The following is a 25,049-nucleotide window of genomic DNA, read 5'->3' as shown; positions in this document are numbered from 1 at the left end:
GTCCACAGTGGACCCAGAGGGTTAAGTGGAAACTGATATGCTCCCTCCTTGCTGCCATGGCTACAGAAACTTTCAGATGAGGTTAGCTGTCATTCATTTACTTTAAAAGCTACTTTTCTGCTTTGTGTTATCCTATTTAAGCCAGGAAAGCATTACCGCATTTCGGTCTCTTGTCCAATGAAATGCATCAGAATACATGTGGGAGTGTCACAATGCAACATGGGATTTTTTCCAGAACTTTGAAATCATGGTGGAAGATGACTATAGCGGAGGGAGCTCAGATATAACAGCTATAAGCTCTCAAATACTTTTTGAATTTCATTTCTATCTGCTACGGAGGCTGAATTCCCAGAAAAACTTCAGGTTTTAAGGGGTTATTTTAAAATCGCCCATAAGTTTTACAGGCATTTTTTCCAGGCGTTTTAGGCCTAAATGGGTTAACAGGCGACAGGATCAAAGACATTCACCTCATCTCCTAGCAACAGTAACGGATGCAAGTAACTGTTCTCTCGACTTTACAGATCTTAAGCATCACTTGTTCTGTCTCTAGGCAAAGTCTTAAATTAGACTACTAAGCAAAGCAGCACATACAGCCCTGATGAAGGGCGCTCGTTCCTGTGTGCTGTACCTTGGAGGTGAGGTCTCTGTGGAATATACCCTTGTTGTGCAGGTACTGCAGCCCTCTGGCGATATCCAGAGACAGACCAATTCTGACGCACCAAGACAGGTACAGGTCACTGTCCAACAGCTGCTCCAGGTTTCCTCCATTGATGTACTACAGAGAGAACAGCAACATGTATTCATCTTAACGCAGATATTTATGTGTGTTATGTGTGTCAAAATAAAACACTGCGCATTAATCATTTATTGCCATTCCAAAGATACAAGCACTGCTCATAACATTGTCAAGGATACCTCCTCTATGTGATTGGTGGAATAAGTAAGAATCCTTCAGTCTTATTTAACTGTATTTCTTTCTTTCTCTCTTCATCTTTGTCTTCCTGTCCTGTTCACCTCTGTTATATTGTTTGTGTGTTTTTTATACGTTTTGGACGGGTTGAATTTTCGTTGTACTACCCTGTGCAATGACAATAAAGGTTTTCCGATTCTGATTCTGAAAAAAGTGATCTTGAACATTGTGGATTTGTTGGTCTGGGTGTGTTTGTTAATCAGAGCCACAGTGTATTTTGTGTATTAGTCTTTTGGTAGTGTGGATTAACTAACTCAAACTCTGTCATGTGTTTTACAGTCCTTATTTTCTATTACTGTATATGACTTTTAATAAAGAGCAGGTTTATGATGAAATGATGTCATCTTTGTTTTCTTAGGTGTATTGTTGTTAGAAAATTATGAGCCTCACTGTGTTTGTACTGAAAAATATTTGCCTTTTTTAAAAGATAAGACTGGGTAAGTTCAAAGTGAACAGTCCTCTGGTGGAGAGGATCACTATGTTCAGTCTAACCCTAGACACATACAGCCTTTGGAAGTCTAGCAGCTGCATTTGTGATTGTGTTTGAGTAACTTCAACATTTTTTTCTGCCATATGGTGTTTCTAGTGCTTTATCCTTTATTTTCAGATGTACAAGGAAATGGGTGGAGAATAAATGGGGAAAAGCCAAAGGCCATAGGCCATAGAGAATAGTAGAGAGAGACCAACACCAAGAATACTTTAGACTTTTCAAGAAGCTGAACAAATATGGCAACATGAGAAGATATAGGTTTTACCTCAGTCAGGGCGTGGAGTTGACCTTCATGCACACAGACCCCAAGAAACCTGAGGAGAGGGAAAGAAATATGACTTTTAAAAATACTTCAGGCGATTTTCTAGAATCCTGTTTGCCTTGGGTCTGGAAAGTGCTTGGATCCAAAAAAAAAAAAAAAAATAACCAAGACCTTTAAAGTGCTTGGAATTGGCATACTGGAATGTCCAAGTTTGAGCCTTGTCCTTCCTTGCCTCATTTCCGATGCCTGGTACAGCTCGACTCAAGTCAGCTCAATATTGGTACCAGGTCGACTTTGTTTATGACTAATAGTTCCCACGGTTTAAGCAGGATTCTCAGCTTACACTGGCAATGCCACATGAAGCCGCCTTGGCATCATCTTCGACGTAACTCGTGCTTAACTCTTTCAACCAAATGGAGGTACATCTGCACTGTCAGTGGTAAAGAATAGTTTACGGCGTGGTTGTCCAGGCTGCTGTTTTTAAAACCTGGATTCAGTCAATCATAAACACACTTATTTTTTTGTTTTTCTATCCTTTTGTTTTACTCGTTATGAAAACGAGTTAAGCTACTGCACTAGCACAGCACCGTAAATGGGAGTAAACTTAGTAATCATGCATGTCAGTGTTTATTATCTGCCAGGTACAGTTAGCTGCTGGCTAACAACACAGTGGTGCTGCTGGTGAAAAATGTATTAACATTCTATCTGATTGACTTCGCCTGGGTATATCCATGTTGCCTTGCGCACTCGATTTAGTTTCGAACTGCAAGACTTTTCTTAGCCCTGCTTTTGGTATCAATCACAGAACGAGGAGGGATGCCAAGACGATGACACATACTATTAGACAGATGGAAGCTTGTAGTTTGCTTACAGATCCAACATGGCTGCAGCAGAGGGGAAGCTCTCTTTGGATCTAGCTGTAGACAGTGTTCTAGATAGTTTAGAGCCAAAGTTTACTTTAAAAGAAGAACAACGTTCGGCTTTACACTCCTTTATCACCACCAAAAAGGATGTTTTAGCCTTGCTTCCGACAGGATTTGGCAAAAGCCTAATCTACCAACTAGCCCCGTTAGTGGCTAAGCTAATGGGGTTTAGCAAGACCCCGGTCGTTGTGGTCGTCTAGTTAAACCCTATCTCGTAGTTTTTTTGGAAAAATATATGTCTGAAGAGTGTGCATATGTGGAGTGTCCTTCTTCCTTGATATATATCTTGGACAAACAGCAATAATCGTTCAGCACCATCATGTAAACATCAGTCGTCTTCTTCCTCGATGCTTCCTCGTCGAATTTCTGTCGCTCTACATATGTCTGGTATAATTGACACAATTGGCTAAGAGCTACGTACAGACGCTTATGATATACATTCGTAGCACCCAATAAACGGCTCTGGAGGATCGTAAACCATGCCTCCACTACGGAGAAATAGGTGGTCTCCAGACTATCATTTGAGATATAGTCTGGCCTTAGTGTGACTATCCGCTAAAGATAAAAAGAGCATACACATTAATGTTGCTGTGCTGTGTTTGTACTTAAGTAGTAAGCTGACAACACAGTTGTGCTGCTGGGAAAACATTTGAGCAGGTTCTGACGGGTTTTAGTTACTTAAAGCTTTTGAAGTCTTAGTTACTTATTTTTTGGTAAAATTTTGTTTCTGTATAGCATTTTATTACTGCTTCACTCAATCTCAACTTTACAGAATACATGGCTTTGTACAGTTTTTTTGGGGCATGATGCATTCAGATGGACCTTGAAAACACAGGAGAATATGTTTTTTAAAAGCAATGCAGAATACCTGAGAACCTTACTGCATTAGGCAGTATTCCGTAACATTTTCTTCTTTGCTTTCCTTTACATGAATCTACACCATGCATCCATAATTAGATATGATGTTTAACAATAATTCAAACCATCTTTAATGAAATTAAATCATGCAACGTCCCAGGCCAAAGGATGGGACCTCCGTTTTTGTCATTTCACTTGTTACGCCGGGTATATTTGTTTATCCTTAACATGAAAACTGGATTTAAAACGGACGGAACTATTTAATGACTTGAGAAATTTCCCCATCCTCATATATAAATAACAGGTATGTGAAAGCTTGCCCTGATGTTCACGCTTTGTCACTTAGTTTAACACAACCTTGTGTTGAAGTTGGAAAAGATGCATTGTTCAATGATAAAAACTAGAGCTTAAATGGTTACTGCAGTTACAAGCAGAGTTAAAAAATAAAAAAAAAGTTAGAGAGGTAGGTGGTCCTATGATTGGACCAATTTTCCTAAGCGGCTGTTGGATTTCAAATGGCCACTCCAACACGTTCCAAGATCTTTTTCTCAACCACACTTTGGTTGACTTGGAGGTGTACTTGGGATCATTGTCTTGCTCAAAAGGCCAATGATCACCAAGGTTTAATTTGTCAACAGATGGCATACCAGGCATGGCCTGGTATTTCTGGGAAACCATGATGGCAGGTACACGATCAAGAAAAAGTCTATAGATAAATACCTCCATCTACTGTAGGTAATACTGTTAGAATAAATTCCGTCCACTTCCTTTTGCTGTACATTAATTGCACTGGAAGCCTTCAGTCTACACAGGTCCAGGAGACATGACAGCTCCAGACAGAGAAAAGCTCGGGTATGGGTGCAAGACCCTCTGAGTGGGTGTGGCTGAAGGTCATCAAAAGGAAGTGGACAGAACCACGTTGGGCAGGTCCATATCAGGTTGAAACAGCAACGTATATGCTGTGAGAATCATACATTCATGACAAAATTATATTCATATAATCAATTGTGCTTGACATTATATACTGCAAACATTTTTGGGATAAATATTACAGAAAGATTGCTTTGGATACGGCTGTGTTGCTCTGCTAGATATCTCTGGTTATGGTGCTCTCTGTTCTGTGTCACCTGGAGCTGAGGGGGGAGAGTGGACCACCCACACCAGGACACAGAGTACCGTATGGTGGTAATATTATTATATTATTACTATATTATATATAGGAATTGACATATTGACGACACAACCATAGTGGTGTTGTGTGTTGTGTGTGTGTCTTTTGTATCTGTTCTGTCTGTATCTGCCTCATCTCCAGGGTCATCAAAGGTAAATCCCCTTCCCCATATCAAATTACATTAATCCACTCTGAAATGCATGCTTTGCTGCTCACTGATATTGCTACTGTTCATAATTGTGACAATGCGGAAGACGAAGACATGTTTTAGTTGACCTCTTGGATGAGAGGTCAAAAGAGGGATTGTTAGAATAAATTGATTATTCCCTATTTTGTTAAATGATTTGATTGCTTGATTATTCTGCTTCTTTTTGTGACTCCCTGTTGTCTGTCTCTGTTGTCTGTCTCTGTGCGTGACGCAGGTCACTATCAAAGGTCAGCCTTGGTACTATCTCCCTCTCTATGCATTTATATATTAATCAGGCAATATGATTTTGATACAATGATTATGTTTGTGTGTTAATGTTGGTTTAGAAACTGTGATTACTTTGATTACATATATTTAATTTGCTTAAACTGATTAAGATTCTATAATCACAAAGAATATATTGTGTTTCATATTTTTTAGACTTTAGAATACATTTAGACATTGAAAAAATAAGTGGCTCCAAATTATATCTGTAAGACATAACAAGGCAGGAGGTTTTGTTGAATGTTCTGGAGAAGAGGCCAGGTCAGGACTTGATGTGCCGGCCATCAGAAGATTGTGGCCCGGTGTCATGATGTTTCCCTGTATTGATTAAAACTGACGAATCAACGGATCAAGAAGGCGGAACTTCCTGGAAGAAATCTACCTTCATGTTTAGTAAACAATTGTTAGGATAAATATTGGGTCTGAGGGAAAGAGGCGAGGTTCAGACTTCACGAACTGAAACCCGTCTGTGTGTATCAGGGACATGTAGAGTTTTGGACCCGGAGATCTCTGTATAATGCACATTTCTTGACGCATTGTAATAAAACTATGTTAAATTGAGAACCTGGACGTAAATACCTCCATCTACTGTAGGTAATACACAGACTATAGATAAATACCTCCATCTACTGTAGGTAATACACAGACTATAGATAAATACCTCCATCTACTGTACATAATATGCTGACTATAGATAAATACCTCCATCTACTGTAGGTAATACACTGACTATAGATAAATACCTCCATCTACTGTAGGTAATACACAGACTATAGATAAATACCTCCATATACTGTAGGTAATACACAGACTATTGATAAATACCTCCATATACTGTAGGTAATACACAGACTATTGATAAGTACCTCCATCTACTGTAGGTAATACACAAATTAAAGATAAATAACTCCATCTACTGTGAAAGTTTTTCAACAAAAATACACAGTAAACTGTGGTAGTGACCTGTCATCACGAGGTCCCATCATCCTGAAGTATTCCCTGCTTTATTGGCTATTTCACTGTAAATTAGACCAAGATTTACGAAATGAACATCTTGCTGTATTGAAGAAGACTTAAAAACTTAAAGACTTAAAACTCTTTGAGAATGTTTACTAAGGTAATAAATCCAAGTCAGAAGTGGGGTCATGTTCCTATTGAAATGAATTCCGTTTTGCAACCAGTGGTGTCATCCCCTGCTGGCCATTAGAAAGAATGCAGGTTTAAGGCACTTCCACCTTGGCTTCACTGTCCAGGCTCAGTTACTTACCGTATTTCTTCAATTTAAAGCCGGGCCCCTATTAATGACCGGCCTCATTTAGTAACCGGGTGTAAAAACAATTTTTAGTAAATAAAAGCCGGCCTCTTTCGTGTGTCTTACCGGTGTTATGTCAAAGTCTGTTCCCCCGTCGATATGTGTCCCCCTTACCTTAACCTGCACCAACCTGACCCCTGACCCCAACCAGTCCTCCTTTAAGTTGTTAACATGAGCCCAAGTTTACCTTAACCCCAAACAGTTATCTCTACAAGGCCTAACCTTAAACTTAAATCCTAACTCCAACCGGGGAGGTGATGCTACGGAGAACACCATTCAGGAAACATCATTTGACGGGTAACAGATTTCCACACAACACCTGTATTTTGAAGTTTGGCCACACGAGTTAGTACTGTAGGTAAATATGGTTGTTTCTCCCGCTGTCCTAGTCATTCTCTGTAAAGTTGAGCTGTTTACGCATTCTTCTGGGCTTTTTAGTAGTTTAGACATTTTAAATCCTGCTTAAAATGAACATTCAGTGTGCTGTTCATTGTTTGTTTACATCCGAGTACTTCCAATATGGCTGACATCCGGGTAACTGGCTACAATGTGCTGTGTAAAACACTCTAAAAAGTGCCGTCAGAGCTGCTTTGATTTTCTTTTTTTAATAAAAGCCTCCTTCAAATAATAGCCTGCCCCTATTATTAGCCAGGTCCCAAACTGATTTTTTATTAATAGAAGCCCCTCCAACTATGGAAACTAGGAAATACGGTAATTTATTGATGGACACAATTAAGCAAATAAGAAGCTCTTACTTTATTTGCTTGACAGAATTTTTTTTTTTACTGATATGCCGATTTGCCGAAATTTGATCAGATATTGCTTAATTTGTATCATCAAAAAACCTCTTGAAATTTGGATCTATATTGCAAGTAGGAAGTCTTTGCATGAACACAAAGAAGGAGAAGATATTGCACAACTGTGGAAGTACAGGGTAGACTCTGATTAGAGGGAACAGAAAATACAAAAACACAAAATCTCAAGTATGTTGAAAAAAAAAAACTTGCCATCATCACACTGAATATTAAAAAGTGGATTACAATAAAAATCAACACTGACTGAAGCTGATCAGAGCAACAAAAAGGCTTGGATATACATTATTGCCTACCTGAGTATGTTGGGGTGGCAAAGCCTGTTCATGAGCTGCACTTCTCGTAGCATGTTAGCTTTGTTGCTAGCCAGAGTGTTCATTTTCAGTGCCATCACCTGCCCTGTGATCCGATGCTGCACCTGGAGAACAACCAGAGAAAGTTTATAGTCAAACAGAGGTATGTCATTGTGTGGTGCTTCAACAGAAAAAATAAATGAAAATACTGTCATTTGTTGGGTAAGGGTTGGGGTAACATCAAAGATAAAAGCACAACAACAACTACTACGGTTGTGCCAGTGTATAAATGTTCAAATAGGTTTGCCTATTGCCGACGATCAGAAAACATTTTTTTGTGTTGGTTAATTCTTTGGATAAAAACTGTTCCTGAATCTGTTTGTCCTTGTTTTTATGGATCTGTATATTTTGCCTGATGGCAACAGTTCAAAAAGTGAGTGTCCGGGGTTGGAATTGTCATTAATTATGTCCTCAGCCTTTTTCAGGCAGCAGGAACTGTGTAGTTCTTCCAGTGTGAGGAGAAGTAAATGGACCTGCACTTATATATCGCTTTTCTAGTTGCTTTGTGACCACTCAAAGCCCTTTACACTACAGACTGCGCTCATTCACCCTTTCACACACACATTGATACAGGTGGCAGAGGCTACCCTAAACGGTGCCACCTGCCACCATTGGGAATTCATTCACACACCAATGAACGCAGCATCAGGAGCAATTTGGGGTTCAGCATCTTGCTCAAGGATACTTCGACATGTAGGCTGCGACGGTCAGGGATCGAACCACCAACCCTTCGGTTGGGGGGCAACTGACTGAGCCACAGCTCAACTGAGCCACAGCCGCCCAAGAGGCAGCCAGTGATTTTCTGGGCTGTGTCTATGACCCTTTGGAGCACTTTCGTCTTAGCCACTGTGCAGCTTGTGCACCACACACACATGCAGTAAATCAGTATACTCTCAATTGTGGCTCTGAGTTATGTTGTTACTTCTCAAAGTCCTCAGGAAGTAGAGTCTCTGTTGGGCCTTTTTCAGGCCCTCCTGTTTTGGACCCCCAGGAAGCAGAAGTCTCCTACCCTCTCCACGCAGTTCCCACTGATGACTAGTGGGGGAATGTCCGGTTTCTCCTAAAGTCAATAATCTACTCCTTAGTTTTTGTGGTATTAAGGAGCAGGTTATTGTCACTGGAGGGGGGTGATTGGGAGGAACGGCCTGCCCAATCTGAACCCGAGTGGTGTTTTGTTATTGGACTTCTGTGCTAGTCATGGATTGTCCATAACAAACACCATGTTTGAACATAGAGCTGCTCATAAGTGTACCTGGTACCAGAGCACTCTAAAGATCGATGATCAATTTCATTATCGTATCATCAGATCTGTGGCTGCATGTTTGGGACACTCCGCTGAAGAGAGGAGGGCTTGGCTCAAGCTGTGTTCAGCGGGGGAGGAGATCTGCTGACCCGACCTAGGGATGTCATCAGACGGTGGAAAGAGCACTTTGAGGAACTCCTTAATCCAGCCAACACGTCCTCTGTGGAGGAGGCAGAGTCTGAAGACTCAGGGGAAGACTCATCAGCATCCCTGGCAAGGGTCGTCGAGGTAGTTAAAATGCTGCCTGGTGGTTTGGGCATCTGGTAAGGATGCCTCCCAGGCACCTCCCGTTAACGGTGTTCCAGGCACGTCCAACTGGTAAGAGGCCCTGGGGAAGACCCAGAACACGGTGGAGGGATTATATCTCTCTCTTGGCCTGGGAACGCCTCGGGGTCCCCCAGGAGGAGCTGGACGTTGTGGCTAGGGAGAGGGACATCTGGAATGCCCTGCTTAGCCTGCTGCCCGTCGCAACCCGGCCCCAGATAAGCGGATTAAAAAGGAAGGATGGATGGATGATTATTGTCTCTGGCCCATGATGTCAGTTGCTCCACCTCATCTCTATATGCTGACTCATCTCCCTCGTTGATGAGCCCCACCATTGTGTTGTCATCAGCAAACTTCACAATGGTGTTGTTGTGGTGGGTGGGGGTACAGTTGTGCATGTATAGGGAGTAGAGCAGGGGGAGACTTGGATGTATGTTTTCCCACTCTGACTTTGTGTTTACGGCCAGACAGGAAGCTGTTAATCCATGAGCAGGTGGTTGGTGAAAGCCCTCCAGTGTTACCACAAGTTTGTGTGGGAGGATGGTGTTGAATGCAGAACTGTAATCCACAAAGATTATTTGTGTATAGCTCCCCTGCTGCTCCAGGTGGGACAGAGCAGCATAGAGGGCTGTGGCTACTCTGTGGATCGGTTCCCTCTGTAGGCAAACAGGTGGGGGTCAAGACTACTGGGGAGATGAGCTGTGATGTGACTCCCGACCAGCTTTTCAAAGCACGTCATCATAATCAGGGTTAGTGCGACTGGCCAGTCATCAGATGTGGGGGGTTTAGGCAGGGAGACTATCGTGGAAGGATTTCAGACATGGCTAGGGACCAGTTGTAAATCCTGGTGAAGACCCCAGCCAACTGGAATGCACAGTCCATCAGAACGTGTCCAAGGACACCATCAGGTCGAGCAGCCTTCGTAGGGTTGACGGCTTGCAGTGAGCGCCTCACCTCATGCTCCTCTACTGTTAGCTGGTGACCAAGGTGGTGTCACCTCAAAACGGGCAAAGAAGAGGTGAAACTCCTCATGTCACCTCTGGCAGCTCTGTTGCTGTCTCTCTAGCTGGTGAGCTGCTGTACCCCCTGCCACACTTTTCTGCTGTTGTCGCTGTCCAATTGGTCCTCAATCCTCCTTCCGCAGTCTGCTTTGACTATGCCTCTCTTCAGATTAGCTCAGGCTGTGCCGTAGAGGGCTCTGTCACCAGACCTGAAGGGAGTATTCCTTTCTTTTAGAAATTGCTGAACCTCCTGAGTCATCCAGGGTTTCTGATTGGGGTATATCCAGATGCGTTTGTCCAATGTGACAGTGTCTATGCAGTTCTTATTATAGCATAGAACACTGTCTTCAAACACCAGGTCCTGGTCTTCAAATACCCCCCAGTTAGTCCTGGTAAAACAGTCCTGCAGCTGCTGAGAGGCAATCTCAGGCCAGGTTTGTACAGTTTTTGTGATGATAGCAGCAGTTTTCCTGTGGGGGTATATGCAGGGATTATGCTGCCTTTAAATCTGCATGGTTAAAGTCCCCAGCTACAATCTGCACAGCACCTGGATACATGCTCTGCTGTTTGCTAATGCTCCCATGCAAAGGTCCGATAGCCAAGCTAGCATTAGCGTCCGGTGGAATGTAAACAGCAGTTATCATGACCACAATAAACTTTCTCCGGAGGTAAATGGGTCTGCATCTAGCAGCCATGTGCTCCATGTCCAGGGAGCAGTGGCTGTCTACATTCACTGTGTTGGTGCGCCACCTGTTGTTCACATACACACAGAGCCCCCCTCCTCTACTCTTACCGGAGTCTACAGTTCTGTCCTGACGCTGTGCGGTGCTAGCTCAATAGCAGTGAGTGAAGCCAAGTCTCCCTGATGAGCAGAATGCAACTGTCCTTCACGGCTTTGTAACGGTCCTTCACGGTAGTCCATAAAATGGACGAGATAACCTTATTACTTCCTTACTACCTTATTACAAACTCTATTTTTATCAGACAATTTAAAGTTTGGACATCTTAGACATTTGTCTTCTTGGTTTTAATGGTAAATGGACATGCACTTACATATAGCACTTTTCTACTCGCTTTGTGACCACTCAAGGCGCTTTACACTACAGACTGCGCTCATTCACCCGTTCACACAGACATTCATACAGGTGGCAGAGGCTACCCTAAACGGTGCCACCTGCCACCATTGGGAATTCATTCTCACACTGATGAACGCAGGAGCAATTTGGGGTTTAGTATCTTGCTCAAGGATACTTCGACATATAGGCTGCCATGGTCAGATCATAACAACACTCCATCTGGCATTAAATCTGATATTACTTTCAAAACCATACACAGAACATTTAGTAAGTAGCAGCTAGAGACCAGCGTTACAGGAACATAATCTGCATACATAATATGATTCACCAATCATGCACCCAGTATAATAATAATACCCAAAATCCTTATCAAGAAAACCATGGAAAATGGCTAGATATTAGCTCTTAAATTAAACTCTTATGAGCTATTTTTGTTGTTATTATTATATTTGTCCAACTAAATGTACCTTTAGCTGTAGGGCTGAACGATTAATTGCATTTGCAATCATATCACGATATAATAGAACGCGATTTCTATCATCAAGGCTGCGATTATAAGGTAAGAAGAGAAGGAGTACAAGAGCAGCACAGGCTGCTAAAACGAAGAAGAAGCAACAACTTGATGTGCTGCTGCTGTGACAATGGCCTCGTTAAAAAAAAAAATCTGACCACCGCAGTGTAACAAGTCAGCCCAGTACCACCCGACGGTGATCACCGACAGAAATGTTTGAAAGTATAACTCCATCCATCCATAGATGGATTCATTAAAATCTATAGAGGTTGCCAACAGGAAACAACAGTTTATATGCCGAGTCTATAGTGTTGTGTTGGTTAGACTGTAGAATGATTTATTGCCTGTGACAAGACAAGAGATGAGGAATTTAAAAAAAGAATCACATATTCAATCGCAAATCGCAATATTAGTGAAAAAAAATAGCAATACGATTATTTTCCCAAATCGTTCTGCCTTCAATAGTTGTACCAGGCATTAAAATGAACAAAACATAGAAGAAATCAAGGGTGGTCTAATATATTTTTCCCTGACTGTACTATCACCTTTTAACAGTTTAACAGTTAACCCATTTACCTGTGGAATGTTCCAAACTGTTTTTTTTTGTTGGCTCTCTCCAAACTTTTTTAAAAGTTGTTGTTGGCATTAAATTCAAAATAAGCATGTATTTTCAAACATTAAATGAAATATATCATTTTTGCAGTTTTCAATTTCAATTTCCCATGGCTCTAAATGCAGATGTCCCTTTACTAAGTTGTCCTATGGATACAAAGCCAGTTGAGCACTTTCTGTGACCAAAGCTCCTGCCATCACTGCCCCAACAATGACTCTTTTAATGTCATTTAGATCGTCTCCCCTGAAAAATCAGAATGAGCTGAGCTTAGCATTTTTATAGATTAAGCCAACAGCGTATGAGTGGATGTTGATTGCTTGATAGTAGTATGGAGTGCACCTGTGTGGAGCATCTGCATTTGTTGTTTCTCTAATCATATATTTATATATTTATACTGTATGTCACAGCTGCCAACAGCTGTATAAGAAACCCTTACTTATTTTGAGTGCAATTAATACTGTTCTAGTTACTCATTCATTAAAATAAAAAACAGGTATTTGTTTAAATAGTTTATCATGAAAACAGAACAGGCAACAGACCTGGAGCGGCTGTGGCTGACCCGCCCCTGATTGGAAGGTCTGTGGTTCAATCGTGGACCAAGGCAGTCTACATGTCTAAGATTTGTTGACAATTTTAGTGTAGCAGGCTAAAAATAACATAATTTAAGTTGCAGGACGGCAGTTATTTATTCTGATAATTTGACAAGTCTGGAAATAAACCCCTAGGTTTTCACTTCTTAAAGGAGTGTCACAGTTCATAATCATGTGCAGCTGCAGTGACACTGGGTTTGTTCTAATGTGACTGACTGGAGGGGTCACTGATTGCTAATGTGTGCCTGCTAAAGTTCAGCCAGTGTCTGGACCTGCGAGTGAATGCATCTATGTGTGTGTGTGTGTGTGTGTCTGTGTGTGTGTCTGTGTGTGTGTCTGTGTGTGTGTATTAATAGCTTAGCACTAATAGGCTTTCTGGATTTCCCATCACTCCTCCTGATCTGAACAAATCCACTGGGCCATTACTGAGTCCTGGCCCAGCAGCAGAAAGAAGGTGCACGCACGCACGCACACACACACACACACACACACACACACACACACACACACACACACACACACACACACACACACACACACACACACACACACACACACACACACACACACACACACACACACACACACACACACACACACACACACACACACACACACACACACACACTCTGATACAGAGCAGGATGAATAGGAAAACAGCAAGAATATTAAACCTGAATAACACTGTCATGTGCATTACAGAGTTGGGAAAATCCCGATAACTGTCATCGACCACTGACCACTGGACGCTTGTTTGTGGTAGGGGTGGGCGATATGGCCCTAAAAGATTATCACTATATTTATTGTAATATAGTATTTTTGCGATAACGATATACTTGACAATATAAAAAAATACTGAAAAATATATAGAAAAAGATTTTTTAGTCTGTATAAATAAATAAAAAATCGTACAACAAATAAAAATCAATCATAAATCTAAATGTAGCGTAAATTGCAAGAACAGTTGCCAAATACAAAAAATGTACTCTTTACTCGTGTGTATTAGCAAATAATAAAAATAACCATCTAGGGGGTCCAGGGGGTACCCGGGAGAAAATGTTGTACATTTATAGTACAATGTGATCAATCTCATCCATTTTGAGAGCATGTGAAATGTAAGCAAACAACTCACATAACATTTTTCAGTCAACAGGGCTTTCCACTAGGACATGGAACAGCCAGACAGTGCGGACTAGAGAATTTTTTTTCATAAAAGCCCAAATTTAGTGCCTCTCACACATTCTAATGCCACTATTCCATCATATACACTGATCTTAATCATTGCCTAATTTAATTCATTGTTGTAAAGGAGAATAAGGGTTCTTCCATGTTTTATTTAAGGCATCTTATTTTGAGGGCTTATCTTTTCTTTTGAAAGCTGCATTGTTTAGCGACAAGAAGTAATAGTAGCTTTTTGTGTTTAAAACAACTTTAATTGTTAGCTATTGTTAGCTTGCGGCTAACGAACGGCATAATGCAACAGTGTGTTTAGGCCGTTTGGACCTCTGACAAGATCGGACAGGTTGATAGGATTTATATTGGCGTGCGCACACGCAGATGCACATGGGGAGTAGGAAGGCACGGCCATAGATATATCTATGGGCACGGCAGCTTGCTGTATCCAGCGCGCGTGTTTAAATGTGTGAATGCGTGCGCATGTCTCGGAGGAGGATGAAGAGGTGCGGGTCAGGTGACAGACACTAGTACAGAGAGACAAAACGCAAAATAAATTGATATTATAAATAGTGTAGATATACTTTCAGTAGCTTGAAATGTGACATTAGCGCAGCACATGAGACTATTGCGGGCCGCCACAGTCTAGGTCATTAATGGGAAGTCCTTACACCACTACGTCAAGAAGTAGGAATGTTGCTAATATCATGATATGCATTTTTTTTACCCATAAAAAAATATGGCACACCCCTAGTTTGTGGTGGCATTTGTTAACTGTTTAAAAAGTTCTGATGTATTTAATGGTGGGCAGAGCAATTTTGGGAGCACAACTGAAATCAGACACAAAGGCTTCATCAACAACTCAACTCTACAGTAAAAGAGAATTTGTACAAACTAATCTTCTATGTGATGCAGTGTTCCTCCAAGGTTTTTTTTTTTTAGGTAGTAGGGGTAAAGGGTTATTTGTCCCTTTGATGCTGTTCGCGTGTAAATGTCCATCAGCAATTTAGAAAGTATAAAAAATTACACTTGACTGCAAAACAAGCTTTAGAACCAGTGTTTTCCACAGTATTTTGAGAAACTATAATGGGGGGACCTGAACAAAGTCTTCTAGTAAATTGTGTGGTGGACTCTGTTAACACATCCATGTGCTCTTATTTTGAAAGCTACATGTTTTTAGCAATAGGAATTAATACAGTAATACATAGTACATAATACATTAATTGATTAATCCAAATGGGCAAAAACAGCAGTTGAAACAGCTGTTGAACTGGCTTTTCACTATACTACAAAATATGGGTGAACACACTTCATTGTCAAGTAATGTATTAATTGTATCAGCTGCTGTTATGCTATGAACTTTATCTGTCAGAAATGATGTATTTGTTGTGAGAGGTATACCATAAAACCTGACCATACAGGATAAGAGACAGCGTTATCAGAGAGCAGATCCTATTACAATGAGCATTAGCACACGTCTCAAATGTATTATAAGCTAACCAGTATAAACTGACCATTAAGACTGGGAAACGTATAACTTATAATAAACACATATGATAAACACTTAAGCCTCTGTCCAGTTTGGTCATGAATGATAAAAAAAAACCCACCACAATAAAGCTCAGCATACACATTTGTTACAATAACATGTTTCTTTGGTGCCGCCCAAAACAAATGCAACCTCATTGTAACATTTTTTTACAGTACAGCACACATGAACCAACAAGCCTGTCTCTGTCTGTGAGGTTCAGTGTGGGAATAGATGATTGTGTACCGGTTTAAACTTACGTTTTTGGTGGAATGCATGGAACATGTATATTCATGTCAGATTCAGTGTAAATGACAAATATTTTTCATTTTTCGGTGAAGTCTCCCAGTAGGAAATGTGTAATTTGTGGCACTTTCCATCCTTGAAAATATGATAATTAATTAGCTCTTTTAAACAACTTAACAAGGAATACTGTGGCATGCACATTTTTCAAAGTCAGCAAAGAAAGGTGTGTCATGTCTTGATATGAAAATGAATTACATGTCACTCTGACATTCCCAGAATGTCACTATTGTGAAGTTTGGAAAAAATCCTGGTCTGTCTTAACATTCAAACAGATAAATAGGTTACAGGAAATGTTTGGGAAGGGAGTACAAGAATGCCTCCACCCCTAATTGGTACAGTCCTACAATCACCTGCCATGAGACCGTAAAATATCATCCCAAGTTCTAAAAATACTCACACAATATGGAGTGATTTTGGAGCATTCAGCAGCTACCCTGCAGCGATCAGTTTTTTGTTGTTTTTTAGCTTGAAATCACATCTGAGGACAGACAATACTTTGTAGTGTTTTCTCAGTGTATTGCTTCCCATATAACCCAGTGTGGATTCCCAGTAGAATTCAAGTTGTTGCAGCTGCTAACTGAAGGTGTGTCTCTGGTGCAGCTACCCACTCTTCTACCAGCATGGTGTGATGCTCTAGTTTATATGCATTATATTGATAAATGGATCGCATTGGGAATCTAAAAATCTAAACACTGTTCCCTCACCTGCTATTAGACCTGGATGAGGACGAAGAAGAGAGATAAAAGGGAAACTCTGTACTTTTGGACCGGGTTTGTGACGCTGCAGTGTGGGCGTCACACATAGATGAATGGGGACCAGCATGTCCCTACATACCGCTAGAGGCCTGGAGGTCCTACCGCATCTATTGACAATAGTACAACTCTGCACTGCAAAAAAGGTGTCTAAAAACCAGATAAAAAGACTAAATCTGAGGGAAATGATCTTGCTGCATGGACAGATAATTTCACTTGACAAGATTTCTTAAATTAAGATTATTGAATCTAGAAATAAGCATGTTGAACGCTTAGAATAATAAATGAACTCTTAAAACGAGATACATTTTCTAACACTTCTAAATCAAAAGTTTTTTTTATCTTGGCAAGAAACAAATAATTTGCAGTGCACTCTGCTCGGGCCAGTTCATCGCTGCTTGCAGCTTTAATTTATCTTGTAAATTGACCTCAGCTACTGGTACCTTGTTTGCCATGTAGCAATAAAAATATACTGACAACCTGGATTAATCTGGTTAGTCACATTGGGCTGCCATTATTTTGAACACTACTGTACATAAGGGCTGTTTCCACTACGATACAATATAGAGAAACAGTGTAAAAAATCAGTAGGCCTAATGAACCTCTTCAATACACTCTCTACAGGGTTTGCACATTGATTGCAAAGTTTCAAAAAATGCTTTGTTTAAACTGTTATGTTTTCAAGGTTAAGGATATGCTTTATTTAAATGGACTTCATGAGAAATGCTTGACTATAATAACAACAATATAACTATATAACCCCGCCTACCTGGAGCCTGGGGCGGTCACTCATCCGCATTTGTTGTTTTGTTTGCGGACACAAATCATCCTCTTTTCACATGACAGCTACACTCATGCATACACTCACCCACACTACTGATAATGACACCTTATCATATCTTTGGTTTACGTTTTGCTCAATTAGTATGCTTTGTTAATTAATAATTTGTTAAATTGCCGTTTATCTGCGTTTCTCTATCTTTTGTCATGTTTCTACAGAATCATGTTATCCAAAAACTTTTAGTATTTCAAATGATCCTGTCATTGCTGTTGTAGTGGCCATTTGTCAAATAATCTAAATCAAACTTAAAAATAAAAATTATTAAAAAGGCCACTGCTGCACTATGGGCTTAAAGTGTTCGCAGGCAAAAGAAGTCCATGTCCATTCAACCACTTTGCGATAAAAATATCTGAATATATATCGTATATCGATATTCAGCCTAAATATATTGGGATATGACTTTTGGTCTATATCGCCCAGCCCTAGTATCAACCCTGACATTACCAAACAGTTCAAAGAAATTAACCCTTTGATGCACAACATATTGACCCCCCTTCTAATACACAACATGGACAAAAATGTTATTTAATGCTGCTGTGCGTTTCTGTGCTCTATCTTTTGATATCAACTTATTTTATGATTGAATATTCCAAGTATACTTTAAATATCTTTGTTTTGATAACAACAGATCATTATTTCCATTTTGCCTCTCATATTTTATGAAGAAAAAAAGTCTTTGTATTATTACATAGATAACTACTTGGCTAAGTAGCTTGCTAAGCTAACTACCTAGCCAAGAAGTTAGCTAAGTAGTTAGCTTAGCAAGCTACTTAGCTAAAAAATGGATATGGGTCATTTTTCACCAATGTTGTGCAGAAGAGTAGTGACACAAAAAGGGATTTTATTCAAAAACTAATAAAGGAAAACAGAAAATTAGGATGTATGATGATCAAAAAAAACTAATTGAGGAAAACCTGGAATACTGAATGATGAAAATAATTTATTGCAAAGATATAGAACATAACAACGGTATTGGGTCACTTTAGACCCATGTTGTGCAGCAAAGGGTTAACAAACTTGATTCCAACTGGCACTCCATCTGATCCAAACACATTTTTTCCCCATTCTGAAGAATATGGTTTCTCTGCAGCTCATACAATCGAATTTCAGTTCATTGTGCAGCCCTAATAGATGTGGAGGCTGTTTGGACTGGTGATCATTTACGTACATACATAAAAGGTTACTAGGAGGAGAAAAACAGACCACACACACACACACACACACACACACACACACAGTGTGAGAGTCATCTACTTAGTCTGGACAGAAGGACCCGCCCCCCTATCAGCTTGTCACCGCACACACAACAAATACACACAAACGGACAATCTCTTAAAACCTATAAACATGAATATGAGCCTGAACACAGAGGGGGCCAGCAGGATGTGTCTGCTGCTCTGTTAACCAGGTTCCACTGTGCACAGAGCGAGGCCTGTGTAGCATGACAACTACTAGCTGGATCACACTTCCTGATGTAGTGGAGGTGATCAGTGGAAATGTTGTCACCTAAAACTGGGACAAAAAACTGTCACCGAGCACCAACAAGCCCAGACCTTATATGCTAGCACGCTAACTTATGCTCATCAGCTCCAGAGGTGTCAAGTAACAAAGTACAAATACTTCGTTACCTTCCTTAAGCAGAAATTTGGTAGTATTGCCAGTTATTTATTCTTTTTTTTTTTTTTGTTATGCTACACTACCATTTTATCTTCTTTGTTGCTGTTGCTATTATTGCCCAATTGATGCTTGCCACACCTGCTTGTTTGTTTATTTTTAAACTAAATGGAAAAAACAATAAAAAAAATTGATCCAAAAACAAAAAAAAGACATTTTGGGAATTTATACTTTCCTGAAGTAATTATTTTTTAGCTGACTATTTACTTAACTCCTTACATTTTCACGCAATTCATCAGTACTTTCTACTCCTCAAATTTTAAAATTAGCCTTCTTACTCCCATTTCATTTCGGCTTGTTTTCATTACACACAAAAACCCCTATCCAGATAAATTGCTCCATCCAGATAGAGTGAATGCGATTGCGGTTGGATGAGAAGTAGAAACATACCATTCTGACACCTTATTGGTTTGTACCATTCATCATACCTGCACATGACACACGTCACACTCCAGCAGGGAAAGCAGACGTAGCCTAGCAGGAAGATGTCTGTGGTAGAGACGAGGCTCTCATGTACCAAACCCTAGTATCTATACTTCTACTGGAGTAATGAATGTGAATACTTTTAACACCTCTGATCAGCACTAAAACCCTTTCAACTAATTGCCCAATTGCACAGCCTTAAGAGTGTACATATCATGAATGCTGGGTCTTGTTGGTTTTCTGAGAATCTACTGGACCTACTGGTACCTTGTTTGCCATGTAGCAATAAAAAATATACTAAAAACCTGGATTAATCTGGTTAGTCACATTGGACTGCTATTATATTGAACACTACTGTATTCATGAACACGATCAGAAATGCAGCTTTGATTAAGTGTGTGGTATATTATGTTGTTTTAGGTAAGTCTGTATGTGTGTGTGTACACTTATATATGAACCAAAAACGTTACAATATAACATGCTGATGGGTAAATTCAAGTTTGGGTGTTTTTGGTTTGTAGTTTCTTTCTGTGTCTGAATAATGTAACTGAAAACATTATTTCATGTTATAAATGTTGTCCACAGTTCACTATCCGTCTCATGTTAAAGTCTTTTATTAAGAAAAGACAACAACAAGTTTCAACCACTCAGATGTGAACATTTCCTCGTGCTTACGTCTTGATGAACTAAATATCTTTGGCTTTGTGAAGGTATCAGTCAAAGGGATGCACTGATAGAATGTGGAAATGTCATCGTGTGGATGTCATCTATCCTTATTTTGGTATGAGGCAGCATTAGGCCTTTTCTGTCACCACCTGCATACAATCATAACTTATATCAGAAGACATTCATCAACTAGGGCTGCACAATTCACTGAATTTTAATCGCGATAACGATTTTGGCCGCCACGATTAAATTAACCTGATCGTCGGTGATATTTCCATTTTAAAATGCGGCTCTCCTGCATATCTAATCAAGCACTTTCTACACCAGTAGTCCACCAACCCCCAGGGGGCGACACATAGTTAAGGTTTCATGTAGCTGCCTAAATAAATAACGAGCGAAGGCTAAGCAGGATGTGACGTTGTACTCCACGCCACAACAACACGCGCCATTTGTAAAAGCCAGCGAAGCAGTGTTGCCAACTTAGCAACTTTGTTGCTATATTTAGCAACTTTTCAGACCCCCTTAGCGACTATTATTCAAAAACTGGCAACAAATCCAGTGACTTTTTCTGGTGTTATTGATGACTTTTGGAGACTTGTTCTTACTCTTATTAATGAGCCACGGGGGCCGTTGACTTGTTAAGAGCGAGTCAAAGTAGCACAGTCCTCCTCCAGCAGTCTCTCCCAGCTGCAGAGCCGGAGGGGATGTTAACCCCTTAGCATCCAGTCTGCAAATTGCTAATAAGCTAACAGTTAGCTCTGTCGCAGTACAGTGTGTATGTGCTGCTGCTGCAGGAGGTGTTCACTTAGCGATCTCTGTTTGTTTACTTTACAACAAGCATCAGACACTCTGTACACACAGTAAAAACTGTTCCTATTATTTGTTTAAAAGTAGTGCAATAAAAATACCCTACCTGTTACAATATTGATTAAAATAATCGTGATTATCATTTTGGCCATAGTCGTGCAGCCCTACTCAGGCATAAAATCTAAAGGACCAACCAGGCCAGGTGGGCCCCAGACCCCCCAGGGCTCCACGATTCAGAGGTTGTCTACTTGTCAACTGGTTTTGGTGATTTGATAAATGGACAGATGAGAAAGATGCTGCTGAAAGTGGATGATGACTGGCTGACAGGCCGACCCTACACTGAGTGTTTGAGCAGTAATGTGAAACCTACAGAGGGAGGAGGGAGAAGTGGGACCGGTCACATACCTTGAAGACCTCAGAGAAGAAGCCTGAACCTATCTTCTCACAGAAGAAGTCATCGATGCGGGCCAGACTTGACACAGCACTCCTCAGGGCTCGGTACGAGGACGGGCGGATCCGGTTGGGTGCATGGATACTGTGGAGTGGCGGCTCATCCGGGCCGCTGTGGCCCTCCTCTGGATCACAGAAGCAGCACTCGGCGTGGTAGTCCATGGTGCTGCCAGACCACCACGCTCCAGGTGTTCGGTTGGTTCCCACAGTGGAACCAAAATGTCTTTTAGACCACAGTAGTCCTGAGACACCAAGCAATGGTGGCTCTTACCATCATGATGTCAGGTGATCAAAGCGTCTCCTGTGGATTATATGGATGGCCTGATAATAGATCTTTTCTCACAGAGAACTCTGATTACATCTATGTTCCATGCTCCACTGTGATGAAGGCTGCAGGAGATCTTATTATACAACAAGCATCATCAATATTCCACTTTAGCGAGTGTTTCATTCATCCACACCTCTAAAGTGCCCCTAATTTGGGCTCCAGTGTCCTTGTGGCTCCCAGGAAAAGTAAAATTACTTATATATCCAATTTGCTGCCCCGCTGGTATTAGAAATCCCTGCAGTCCGTGAACGTCACCTGGCCGTGCTGGTCAGAGAGGAGGCTGGGTCAGGTTGGAGGTTGATGATGGATGCTGCAGCTGCACTGGAGGGGTTGGGGGGTCCCTGTTGAAGTATTTATTACGTTTATTATATAAAATAATCATATACAGTATAGTGTATAACAGACAGAGAGACATACCGGGCCTGTACGGTGTACATACATTATGCTATATAGACATAAGTCATACCGGAGCCATGAGGATAGTAGCCACAGTGCTAGCAGGCGATAAGCCATAATAACCTCCAGACCTGCAGCTAAACACTCAGAGGCCTCGTTTGGCCACGGTTTAACAACTGCGTCTAGTAAATATTAATATGACCCAGGCGAACGATAAATAAACCCAAACCACATATTTATCCTGGCCCATACAAAATATAGCTTGTTCATAATTGGAGCTGTCAATGACAAGCGAGCTGCAGAGGCTCAGTCGACGGCTTACCTCTCCACCACGGCGGGCTGGAGCTCCAGGCTGGAGGCCGGGATATGTGTCGGCAGCTCGGCGGTCTCTGCGGTCTCTAATCCGGTCTGGATCTGCTTCATCAGCCGCTCGGTGGGACCAATACCGTAATGAACATGCGCGGCGTCTAGTCAAGCTAGCGGCAGTAACACACACGGCTTCCTGTCACTTCACAATAAAATATGTCTAACCTAAAGAGTCCATGTACCTATACCTTCACAATGACTTTCCATCCTATCCTGGTGGTATCCCACGCATATGACGTCATTTGACCGCCGTCTCTAATGCAGACAATAATTTCAAAATAAAAGAAGCCAAAAGGAAGATAAATCATGATCCTGTGATCCTCTCCCACTCCTGCTGTGCAAGGAGGGTAGTAGAAGGAGAAGACACGGGGTCAAATAACGTCATATTCTCGGGTATGGGTACAACCGGGTACAACCAAAGAGTAAAGATTATTGTATTTAATATTTTGTAATGCTTAAGTGGAAACAATCAGGCACCTTTTGAAAAAAAAATTGAAGTTTACATCACCTCACATCCCAACCTATGAACTAATTTGAAAGCCATAGATATACTTTTATATTACAGCAATAAAGATAGGAAAATTCAACACTTGATTAATTTGATTATTCTAATAGCGAAATTCCACATACATAAAGCCAAATTTTCCAAAGGTCAACCTGTTCCTGTTTTTAAAATTGAATTCAACAACGACCTTGAATGTATCAAAATAATTGATAATAACAAATGTATACACTGTTAACATAGTTCAAGAAATATTTGAAGAAATGTAATATGTCTTGCCTTTTCTTTTTTCCCTCTCCTTCCTTTTTAATTATTTTATTATGTTTAATTTACATCTGTACTGACTTATGCATTTCATTCACTTTGTCTCATATTTATTTATTTTCTCAATTTGTGATGCCAGACTTTGTTTTGTTCTACCCAAGATGAATGTTCTGACTGGAATTGGAACTTCTCATAAAGTTTTTTGGGGAAAAAAGGGTACAACCAAAGAGGTTACAATAATTATTGTAAGAGACTGTATGGGTACCACCTTATTTTTACAGTCTATGGGTACTATAGACTGAGAAATAAAAGGTTTTCCGCAAGGAGTGTAAAAGTTTTTTTTTTATAACCTTTATTTCGCATTCATTTACAGAACATACACAGCAGTAGTGCAGTAACAGAAGTAGCAGGGTAAACATTAATACATTAATAGTAGTAAAATAATAATTAAAAAATGTAATTCAAATTAAATTTAGTCAAACATTTTGAAGTGGGAGCATAATCTCACAGTTTTATAGCTTTCTTGTTTTTAGCATTAGATATTGACTTGAAAATAGATAAATAAATAAATAATGACACAAAAGTAAAATAAAACAAGTGTAGAAATGTGTGTATTCAGAGAGGAAAACTGTATTGAACTATTAAACTGATCATTCCAGAATAATGATCCTCTGTATTTTAAGGAGAATTAACCAAGGCTAGTATGATAGTGATGAGGGTGAAATCTTGTTAATTGTCTAGTATTGTACTTATGTAATTGTGAGTTGACAGTGCCAGTGCATTACATCTCAGTTCACTAATACGTTATACCAGGTATAACATTATGTGAACGAATCAGCTGTGACCTCTTCTCTAAGCAATCTTAGCAACCTGTTTTTTTTTTTTATATTTTTATCCCACGATTTTTGTAACCCATTTTATCATTTTATCACCCAGTTTGTCCTATCTATCTTGATCCTGGGCGCTACCTCGTCTCTGTCGGTCTGGGGAGAGCCCTGAACTGAGCACATGCTCCCTCCGATACATGTGGCCTCAGGGCCGGTTATTCCTACAGGCCACCAAGGCGGCTGCCTAGGGCGCCAAATTGGCAGGGGGCGCCACAAGCATACATCTTTGTTTTAACAACATTCATTAACGAAACATTTTTTAAAAAGCATGGGGAATTTAAATTTCATTTGTGTTTATTTTTATTGCATTTGTATGTCTACATTTTATTTATTTTCAGTCTTTGCCATTCTTAATTTGATGAAGATCTGTGTTTTTTTTATTTATTCGTATTTTCAATTCAGTTGTTGGTAAAGTTCCAAAGTTTCGAAAAATAAAAATGTTCTGAGACCATTACCTTGCTTGTAGTTCATGTATCGAATATTAGTGTACAGCATAATACATATAACATAGTGTACCTATATCAGAATGAATACATGGAATGGATGTGGTTCGGGGGGGGCGCAAAATCTCAATATCGCCTAGGGCAGCCAATGGGCTAGAACCGGCCCTGTGTGGCCTTCTTGACACCGGACAGGGGGAGATTCCCCGGTGGGACGTAGCGCGTGGGAGGATCACGTTATTCCCACCGGTTCCTCTCCCCCCCG

General features: G+C 40.5%; 1 protein-coding gene across 1 annotated transcript in view; it reads right to left on the bottom strand.

Moving 5' to 3' along the window:
* Positions 1-22,262, bottom strand: part of LOC131972743 (dual specificity testis-specific protein kinase 1-like) — a 34,563-nt gene extending 12,301 nt beyond the window's left edge. Inside the window, exons 1-4 of the mRNA XM_059334441.1 lie at positions 21,557-22,262; positions 7,567-7,688; positions 1,726-1,774; positions 629-775 (exon numbers count right to left, since the gene is read on the bottom strand). Coding sequence (XP_059190424.1) covers positions 629-775; positions 1,726-1,774; positions 7,567-7,688; positions 21,557-21,763 — 525 coding nt within the window. The 5' untranslated portion in view covers positions 21,764-22,262. The remainder of the gene's footprint in view (positions 1-628; positions 776-1,725; positions 1,775-7,566; positions 7,689-21,556) is intronic.
* Between the last annotated feature and the right edge of the window lie 2,787 nt (positions 22,263-25,049).

This window comes from Centropristis striata, chromosome 1 (assembly GCF_030273125.1).
Source record: "Centropristis striata isolate RG_2023a ecotype Rhode Island chromosome 1, C.striata_1.0, whole genome shotgun sequence".
Classification (NCBI taxonomy): domain Eukaryota; kingdom Metazoa; phylum Chordata; class Actinopteri; order Perciformes; family Serranidae; genus Centropristis; species Centropristis striata.
Note: the sequence above shows the minus strand (reverse complement) of the source record. Positions and strands in the feature narration are given on the sequence as shown.